This window comes from Rosa rugosa, chromosome 2, assembly GCF_958449725.1.
Source record: "Rosa rugosa chromosome 2, drRosRugo1.1, whole genome shotgun sequence".
NCBI classification, from domain to species: Eukaryota; Viridiplantae; Streptophyta; class Magnoliopsida; order Rosales; family Rosaceae; genus Rosa; species Rosa rugosa.
The window spans coordinates 24,238,507-24,249,214 of NC_084821.1; the positions used below are offsets into that span (position 1 = coordinate 24,238,507).

The following is a 10,708-nucleotide window of genomic DNA, read 5'->3' on the forward strand; positions in this document are numbered from 1 at the left end:
TATTTTCAATCATTAATTTCTTATTTGTATGAAACGACTCCAATTTTAATCTTATCCCAATTAAGCACCTAAACACCAACTTCAAATGTCCTAGAAATTAAAGACTCATTATTTTCAAGTGCATTTGATGCAATGTAGCTAAGAAGTCAAGACAATGAAGTAATGGATTTGTTTTCAATATCAATCAAATTGTCAATAGCCATGCCAAAACAGTTACGTGCAGAAGAAAATCAATCGGTGGTTGCTCAAATTTGGAGTTTACCAAGACTTTTTGATACTCAAATCAGAATCTAGACTTAGACCAAAAAAAAAAAAAAGCTTCTTAATGTTGATTACCACAACATTTTAGTTGAAGGAAATTGCACTATATATTCTTAACCTTTGTATCAACGTAAAGTACTCGATCTCTTGACGAATATGAAGTGCTTATCTACCTCACTTGAAGTCATTATGCCTAAAACTATACTTGGATTTTGAAACTATATTACCCTTGGCGATTACTTTGGAATGGTTAATTATGATGCCATGACAGAGGCTAAAAGGAGCCAAAACATAATCTGTACATATTCCAATTCATATCGAAATATTCAAAAATAAAAATTACATGTTGAGAACAGCCCCCTCCAAAACTATCCATCTTATTCTTTTCATTTTCCTTTTTTTTTCTGGGTAATAACTAATAACAACCCGAAGTGAATTGCTCTGCTCCTAAACAAGAACACTATCCCATACCTAAATCATGTACACAGGCACTCCCTCACTTTGAGCAGAGAACAAACAACGAACTAGGTTCTGCCGATTACAGCAGGGAATCCATAAACTTGAGCCAAGAAAACCCAGTTTTGGAAGCTTTCTCCGCCTGTTTCGAACATGAACCAGACGACGTCGTTATTCCGCCACCGCTACTCCCACCAGACCCACCGTCCGCGGCCGACTTCTTAGGGCACAGGAAAAAGTTGCGCGACCCCAACTCCATCAGCTTCTCCTCCCTATCCAAACCTGGCCCACACAAAACACTACAATCAATCACTCCCGCACACGTGTCAAATCAAATATCATTAAGACCCAAAAACAAAAACAAACACGGGTCAGCGCCTTACTTTCTAAGCTGAACTGGGAATAATGGAGGTCGAAGCGCGAGGGATCGACGGAGGGGAAAATCGGCCGGCGACCTTCTTTCTCGTACTGCCGTACGGCCGCCGCCACAAGATCTCCGACAGTCGATTCCGGCGACATAACCACCTGTACGGCACCGACGCTCCCTTGTATCGTCACGTTCAGTAGCAGCTTCGTCAGCTTAGGCCGCACCTCCGGCGACGCCGTCGGCGGCGTCGTGACTCCGACAGCGTTTCTGTACAGGACCATGTCCGGGACCGTCTTCGGCCGCCGGAGCTGCGGTGTCGCCGTCGACGTCGCGGCCAACATCTGGCCGTGAAACGACGAGGATCTCTCCGAGAGTAATCTGCCCCTCCGGTTCTTGTGCTCCTCTTGCATCCTTCGCTGACTCTTCGGACTCGGCATTTTGGTCAATATGATATATATTCAAGGACAAAAACGGAAATTAAGTTTCTGTTTGAGCGCGAGCAGTCACCGTTTGCCGATCACCTCAATCGCCTGTAACGGAAGAAACGGAGGCGAGGGAAGCCGAGAGCTAGCGGAGAGCAACGGCTCTCAGGTTGCCGGTAAGCAACGGCTATCATACCCAGAATGGTGTAATTGGAATAACGAGAAAAGCGAGGGTAAAAGAGAGATTATCATGGAAGGAAAGGGCTTTCTAACTCTGGAGATGAGCGAAGAAACACCCCAAGCCCTCCTATGAGTTTTATACCAGCGAGAAGATAAGGGGTGGCCTTAGAGAGCGGGACAACATGTGACCGGCTATTGGCTATTGCCGGTTTGGAGAGAAGAGCGGGGCGTATTGGGTTTAGGGTGCCAAATTTCATGGTGTGGCCGGTTACCGGTGTCAACGGTAGGCTACTGGACACGTGGAGGGGTGGTTGTGGTTAGGCCCGGTTTCGATGAATCGGGTGAAGAGAATTATTGTTCTCTTGCGGCGGCTATAGAGTTGAGTGCCGTCAGGTGCTTTGCACGTGTAAACATAAGTGAAGCTGCGTTGAAGGTAGTCACGGGAAGTCTACCACGTGGCAAAACTAGTGGTTTCGCGAAGGTGGTTTTCTGAAAGTTGCTAGGGTTAAAGTTTTCCCGTTTCTTTGGACTTGGCTACTTTCTCTCGTTTTACTTGGTGAGGGTTAAGATGCTTGATGTAGTTTGCTTATACAGACCTTCACCGCTACTTGGTAGCCAAGTAATTTAGGGTTTTCAACGAACTCCTTAGTATAGAAAATAAAAAAGATGGTTATAAACGTGGCATGGCCGGAGAATATACTTTAATTAACTGATCAGGTGGTGTGGGCGGTGGCCAATGCTGATGGAGTTTAATTTTTTGGCGGCCAATAGTTATGGAGTTTAATTGGATCATTAGATCTTTATGCAAAAAGACGGTGAAAATTTAAGCAAGAATATGTACATGACAAACATTGCCACCATCGTTGTCTTTTTCAGTGGCCACTCATGTTCTTATAAGATTATTTTCCTTTCGTTTTAGTCCTTTGGATTTTAACAAATTGGTTTTTTTTAGCTAGAAACTAGTGGTCATCTGGCAACTTGGTACATGCATGTCCTGGGATTTAGTGTTGGTCCGATGGTTGGTACAGTAATCCGACTTATCACAGTGTGGTTGGAATTGTTTATAAGAGTGAATCAACTTGATGAACTTTTATTTTCCGTAAATGATTTTTGGAATGACGATTTGGTGATAGAACCATATTGTAAGGAAATTGCATAGATTAATTTTGACCAGAGTACGTGCAAAGAACACTAATAAATTCAGAATTATCGATCTTATCTCCTCAAATAACTTCATTTAGTATGTAATTTGCGAATTATTCATAATCTAATAACCACGTATTGTATTAATATAACTATTTATGTTAATGTCTAAATGCAACTTGTGAACGTTCAAGATGATGCTAAATAAGATTTGACTATTAATAAATCAGTCATATAGAAAGTATTCAATCGACCCACGCTGAAGTCCAAATCCATCTCTAGCTAAAAACAACTATTCTTATCTAATCCCGAGTGTTTCTGCATGTCAATTTGTCAATGAAGGGGTTTCTGTCATTCTGATAGGTAAAATCACTCATCATAAATATGTCTTCACTTTCCTAAGACCAATCTGATAGGTTATTATGCTTAATGATAAATTTAAAACAGCATGTCTACTTCGTAGCGTTTTCGCATTACTTTAGCATGCATGGTTCCATTAGGCATTAGATATTTAAGGTAGGAGTTGGTCCACTATTTTATGCTTCATATATTTAGCAACTTCCCATTTCGAGGGATGCTTATACAAATTTTTGTAGGGGTGCGTCTATTGTCACCCTACAATTTTCTTAGTTCACCCTATAAACATTTGAATTATTGAAAGACTATATTACCCAAGTGTAAAATGACTACTAAGTACATTAATTTTCTAAAATCCAAATTTGTAAGGAAAAATAAAAAAATAACCAATGAATTAAATAGAAAGATTACATAATTTCTCATTGGATAACATTAATCTTCATCTTCTCCACCCAAATTTTCATTTATTACTATTTTTTTTGTCTTTTTGTTACCTCTTCATCATGAATTCGTTATTTAATTTACAAAATCATTAGTGTTAACTACACAAAATCTTTGCAATACCTTTTGTGAACACCGAAAGTAAAAATTAAAAACACGAAAGAAAAATCTCAATATCTTCTTCATCGCTCATAGAGTCATAGTTGTTAACTAACTAATCTTTTGACATAGATTGAAATAGATGAACATTGAAGCAGAAAGAAAAAATAAAAAAAAAAGAAAGTAAATTAGATTATGATTTTGTTAGGAAACTTTAATATATTATAATTTTTTTAGGATTAAATACTTGTTACTCCTCAAACTTTTCCCTGAAAAACAGTTTAGTCCCTCGCCTTTGAAATTAAACTGGATAGTCCTTATTAGGGCTGGGCACGGGCCGGGTCCAACTAAAATTTTACTGGGCCCGGGACCGGCCCGTTTTTTACGGTTCGGGCCCAAAGCCCGTTTTGCCACCATCAGGGACCGGCCCGTTTCATTTCGGGCCGGGCTTCCGGGTTTTCGGGCCCAAATACCAATTTTCATTATTTTTCCAGATTTCAACATATTCAAAGTCCAAATACAAATAGCTTTTAATGTATTTCCAGATTTCAACATAATCCAATGATTTGCTTTTAATGTATTTCCAGATCTCAACATATTCAAAGTCCAATACAAATCAATTAAGCATTTAATGCCTCCATAGGAAGAGTAGGAAGGAGAAAAGGAGGAGGAGAAGTCATCGGTATTCCGATGATTCTGAGTCTGATGCATCTGAAGATAGACACCGCAGTCGGAGGAGCAGGAGGGCAGCAACACCATCTGATTCCGATTCAAGTGGCTCTGATGATGCGCGGGTAGGAAGGGGCAGGAGACGATCTGAGAAGAAGAGCAGGAAACACCATCGTGATGAAGAATAAGTCTATCTAGGAATGGTATCAATCTGATCTACAATGGTATCAATCTGTGTACACCAGCAAGTCACTGTTAATCTTTGTAGTTTGCAACTATATGCTATTGCAACCTTTAAGCTTTGGCTGAATAGATCGAGATACTTTTTAGTTCCTTTTCTCTGGGCATTAAGGCTTATAATGCTACCATTAACAGAAAAAAAAAAAAAAAAAAAAAAAAAAAAAAAACCAAAACAAGAAGAAGATCAGTAGCGTTCTAAATCCAAAACAACTGAACAACATAACAAATATATGAGTACCATGTTCATATAGTTATCAACGAACAACATAACTAACAAATCTGATTTTTACAAAAAAAAGAAAAAAAAAATTGAATCAATTAACTGATCCTTCCATGGCGGGCAGGAGAGGAAGAGCATACCATGGGATCCATGGAAGGGGAGGATCCAATTGGAGAGAGAAAGAGGTTCTAGAAATCTGTGAGACGATGAGATCGGGGCGATGAGATCGGTGAGTGAAGACGAGGCGATGAGATCGGTGAGACGATGGCCATGAGGAAGGTTCTGGATTTCAAAGATGAGAAGCTTCAAAGAATCAAAGGAAGAAAAGAGAGAATGGAGTTCTTGTAACCAAAAAAGAAGAAGAGAAAAATGGGTTATGCGGCAGAGTGAAAAGAGAAGAGAGGAGAGAGAGTAGGGTTAGGAATTAATATTAGAGAGAATGATTTGGTGTGGGGAGGTCTATACTAGTAATGAAGACTAACAACATAAAAATAATATCTATTTTATAGCCAATAGTATAGAGACACATGTCTTTTTTTATGTCAAACGGGCCTAACGGGCTTTTTCATTTCTGAAAGTCCAGGCCCGGGCCCGAACCGTATTTCGAAAGTTAAAGCCCGGCCCGAATCGTTTTGACGAAAAAAAAAATAGGGCCCAACCCGTACGGGTCGGGCTTTCACGGGCCGGTCAGGGTTTGCTGGTTTTTGGGCTTAAATGCCCAGCCCTAGTCCTTATTATCTCTAATTCTCGCACAACAAGTCCATGACAGGCCTAAAATGACTATAATACCCTCACTTTCTCTTTTTATTATTTTTCTCTATTTTTTTTTAATTTTTCTCTCCTTTTTTTTTTTTTTTTTAAATTTTATTCCCTCTCTCTCTCTCTCTCTCTCTCTCTCTCTCTCTCTCTCACACAGATCGATTCTTGTTCTCCTTTTGAATTCACCAGTCGCACCACCGAACTGAGATGGCTTGAAACCATGGACCCGGTGGTCTAGTCTCTGCTACCTCCTACGTCGGACCTGTCATCGTCGATCCTGTCCTTCCTCAACAAACAGGAGCCACATCTTTGTTTTGCACAAACACATAGTAAGAGTACAGATTCATCATCAACGGAGACCCAGTTTTCGACAAGAACTGTAGCAAAGCACCATAAAGCAAACCCAAACTACAACACAAGAGCCGCCCAAGGAGTATCTCAGCAAGGAGGACAACACTGTGACATCGACTGCATCGCTGCCATGGAGAGAACACCAAGCTACACGACCAAGAAGATCGAGATATCTCAGAACGCACCAACAAAGAAAGACAACAGGGCCTAAACCAGGCAGACCCATCATAGTTCCGATCGAACACCCAACCAACAGCAAAACAGATACAAAGAGAAGAAACCCAAATCTCAAACCATCTCCGAAACGGAGAACATCTTCTGCCAACAGATCAACCAGAAAAACCAGTTGAAGTAGAGATCTGGAAATTTGGGGGTTTGATTCCTGAGGAACAGATCGAGGAGAAGACGAAAAAGGGGGGCCATCAACATAAAGGGAAAGGAGAGGCACAGGACCTCAGATCGGAGATGAGGTCCGGGCAAAAGCGCCCATGGTGGGCGAGATGAGACCAGAATAAGGACTATTTAGTTTAATTTCAAAGGCGAGGGACTAAACTGTTTTTCAGGGAAAAGTTTGAAGAGTAACAAGTATTTAATCCATTTTTTTATTGGTATAAATTAACTGCGAGATTTTCATTAAAAAAAATCTCTTTTAATTGGATATGTCATATAAGGATATTCTTGGAAATAAAAATGGGTTACATAAGTAAATTTAATAATTGAAATTAAAATGTAGGGTCTAATGAACAAGTAGGGTGAATAAAGGAAATGGTTGGGTGACAATAGCCGCACCCTTTTCGTAGATATATGATCATTTATTAGTTTTTTTTTTCTTTCATGCAGTGAAAGAGATGGGCGGGAAAAGAAATGAGATGGTTCTGATCGTTCTAATTAATGTTAGAAGTGACGTGTAATTATATTTCACAAGCGTGTAATAGAGTCTCAATTCTTTTAGGGGTTGATGTCCTCACAAGCTTGTAATTACTCTTTTCCCTTTCAAATCCTATATATAGTACGTAATACACAGGAGGAAATCACTAGTCCCCAAATTCTGGTCCTGCGAATAATAATTTGACACGTAACCATCCCACTAAAATTGTTAACTCTCACTAAAAATCTAAGTAAATAAAATCTAAAAATAATAATTTTGTTTAAGGACACCTAAATTATGTGTCTAATCCAAACTCTAGTTACTTGTTCAAGTTGTAATAGGGTTAGTTTTACAGATATCTTATTAGATATCCTAATCATTGTAAGATTATGTTTCCTTGTAAGACTGAGATTCTCTGCTTGTAATCTTCTATGTAAATATGCCCCTATTATCAATGCAATACACAATACATTCTCCCCATTCTCTCTACTATTCTCTTTGCATATTCAGATTCCCTAAAACACGTTGTCAGCACGAAGCCCTAACCGTGAAACAAATAGCCAAACTCTAAATCCAAATACGTAACCTTGAAACCCTAATTGCCGCCGCTGCACACCGTGATAAAACCACCAGAACCGGCCGAAAAAGTACCGAACCGGCCCCCGAAAGCAGAAATCAATCCCTATCCGGTTCTCCGCCTTCCAGACCTCTTCCTGCAGTCAAATTTGACCACTAGCAGAGCATCGACCCCAAGATCCAGGAACCAGAAGCAGAAAAGCCCCGAACCGGCCGCCCAAGCGCCTGAACCACCTGCTGAAATCTGTTTCGGCCAACTACTGTCCAGACGAGTTTTTTCCCGGCCAAAAGTTCCGGCGACCCCCATTTACCCTTTTCATGGTAATTTTGTAACACCCCGAAAATTCGTTATTATTTTCGAGGATTTTTCAAAATTAATTCAGTGGTTGTTGGTATGAGTACGTGGTTCGGAAATGGAGTGGAATTATTTTTGGACGAATAATTATTCAAGAAGCGTCATTTTAGGGGGGCGCGAATGTTGACTTTTTATATGTTGGGTTTCTCTAAAAACTTCCTTCACGAAAGTCGTAGAGCGTGTCGATATGAGTTCGTGGTTATATGGAAAGCTGAAATCGGAGTTCGTATGAGAAAGTTATGGTCAACGGAAGTTTTTTCCATTTTTGGAAATTACTATAAATAGAAGTTTCCAAAAATAAATTCATTAGTTGTTATTTTCAGAAAGTTTCCATTTTTAGAATTTCCTTTTCTCTCTCTTTGAAACCCTAAGATCTGGAAATTTCCGTTCGACCTGACCCGACTGCATCTTTCTACTCCGGCCACTTCCAGAGACGAGACCGGCCTCATTTGACTCAGACAGAAGTTGCCGTCGTCCCCGTGCCCTTCTTTCCTCCGGAAACTACCTCAGACGGCGGATCGAAGTAGAGAAAGCTTGGAGCTTCGGGATCCGACCTGAATTTTCTACTCTGGCGACGGCACGGCTTCAAACTGAGCTTATTCTTCTTGTAGGATCTTCATCCTTCAACCCATGGTGGTGGTTTTGGACGATTTACACCGGAGCATAGTCAACTCACAGTGAACAGTGACATTTGGCTTGTGACGGAGATCGGCGACGATCTAAGCCGAGTTGGTTTGAACCCCAGGTATTGAAGTTGCTGTACTTGGTATTCTTGACATTTTGGACGGTTGGATTAAGGTGGTTTTGAGTTTGGTCCGACGGTGCATGCAATGCATGTGCAACAGCTTGTGGTGATGCTTGGCGACTTTTTCGGCCATGTTCGGGGCAGCTTCTTTCACCTATTATCATCTACTCATCGATACGAGCGTTTTGATATATGGTTTGTAGCAGTAGGAAATCGTATGAGCATGTTAGGGTTTTTAGCGGTTTCGAATTGTTCAATTTTCGATTTGTGAGGATCCGATTGTTGGATCGACTTGTCGTTGTGATATATCGATCGTAGGAGTGTTATGGAGACTTTGGGTGGTCTCGGATGAAGTTTTGTCTCGATTGGCGTCACTTTTGTGGTTTTAGTTCAAAACGGGGATTTCAGATTGTAATCGCTTGTGATTCGTGTACTAAGTTGAGACTGTATGTGATTAGGTACTTGACAGAGTTGTGTTGAGCGGATTGGGATGATTGTGATTATCTTGGTTAGCGTGTGCAGACGCAGCGGGATTAAGAGGTGTGTAAATCTCACAATATTCGTTATGAATAAGTTACCATATTATCATGGAGTTATTTGTTTAACCATGACTATAGTTGGTATTAGTGGCATTCCTAAGTGGATGATTACGTATGTATATATTTACGTGAAATATATATGTATTGGTGCATTTGTTATGATATGAGCAATATATAATGTATTGAGTTCATCATCGTTTGGAAATAGTGAAATTGTGTATTGAGTGGTGATTGTCGAATTTCATTTGTTGAGATACCATGGGTCTAGTATAACTATCTTAATTTGGATTTAAGATATGGTAGCTTGTGTAGGAATATATGTGTAATGATCGGTGGAATCAGTGCAATGAATCTTTGTGATGATTGCCATGTAAAGCTTATGTAGGAATATCTGTGTAATGATCGGTGAAGTATGTGTGATGATCTGTGTGATGAATCTTTGTGATGATTTCTATGGGAAGAATGTGGGAAAATCTGTGTGATGATCAATGGGATGATTGTTATCTGTATGATGACCGGTGACATCTGTGTGATGATCAGTGTGATGATTGCTCTGTAAAGGAGTTGAATTGTTATTAAGTTAACAACGATCGAGAGGATTGCTGTGATGGTCGGAGTTACCTACAGATGTCAGAGCATGGGGTTATGATGATTTCTATGACTTGAATTGTTTGTTTTAATGTAACCTCTTGAACTAAACTATACACATGGGCTACTATGGATTGTCTTACCTTTGTTTGATTTGTGATTGCCTTGCTTTCTTCTTGGTTTTACTATTAAGGCTTTGAATGTTTTGAAGGGCCATAATGGTGAGGATTGTTCCATGCGGGGAGGATAGGAAGGTGATTTCATTGATTTTCACCTTTGATCACGTTGATGACAAAGGCTTCCGGTGGGAATGAAAGGAGTGTGATTTTTGTGTTTCGCCGTTGTGCGTTTAAAAGATTTCAAACATTACTTGAGGAGGTTTTGTTTGACTGAAATTTGTGTAATTGGATGCTAGGTTGAGAATCTGAGCATGTGGTTTTAGTCACGAGTTGACTTATGTAAGCATGATATGGAAGGATATGAAATTGATGGTTGTAGTTGTGAGTTATGTGCTTATTGTTGTTTAGGTTGAGATGACTTAAGAATGTGTTTCTGCTTTGTGGTTTTGAGTTTACTCATACAAGCTTTTATAAGCTTACCGGGTTTGTTGTGTGACAACTCGGTGCACTATTCGATGGTGTATGGGTTAATCCTGCAGGTCAGGAAAATCGTGGCTGAAACGGAGACCTTGTAGCAGCAGACCGGGTAGGAAGCTAATTTTGTGGCTTTACTATTGTTAAGACTTCCTTCGTGTCGTAAGCTCTGAGGAGTGGTTACTTATTATTTTGTTAACGCATGATGAATACCAACAAAGAGAAAATTGGCCCACATGGAAAGATGAGATCCAGGTTAAATTGAATTCTCTAATGAATATGAAGGTTTTTCAAGCCAGTGATGCCAACACCTTCTAACCTAAAACTTGTTGACTAATGGGTCTTCGTTAGAAAGCGTGATGAGAAAAAGAGAGATTGTAGACTCGCCTCATGGCGCAAGGCTTCTCACAACACCCTAGAATCGACTACGAGGGGACATATTCTCTAGTAATGGATGGCATTGCCCTCCACTACAGTGT

The 10,708-nt window shown here is 40.1% G+C and overlaps 1 protein-coding gene across 1 annotated transcript; it reads right to left on the reverse strand.

The window, feature by feature from the left end:
* Positions 1–542: 542 nt before the first annotated feature.
* Positions 543–1,809, reverse strand: LOC133732545 (uncharacterized). Its single transcript, XM_062160121.1, has 2 exons — positions 1,101–1,809; positions 543–999 (listed from the first exon to the last, which is right to left on the reverse strand). Exons 1-2 carry the CDS (start codon positions 1,519–1,521, stop codon positions 800–802), a joined length of 621 nt encoding a protein of 206 aa, XP_062016105.1. The 5' UTR covers positions 1,522–1,809; the 3' UTR covers positions 543–799.
* Positions 1,810–10,708: the final 8,899 nt, after the last annotated feature.

Excerpts from the sequence above, each read along its gene's own strand:
- LOC133732545 (XM_062160121.1), bottom strand. The coding sequence starts at position 1,521 with ATGCCGAGTCCGAAGAGTCAGCGAAGGATGCAAGAGGAGCACAAGAAC. Across the intron at positions 1,000-1,100 it reads TTCCCAGTTCAGCTTAGAAA|GTTTGGATAGGGAGGAGAAG; the intron begins GTAAGGCGCTGA and ends TGTGTGGGCCAG.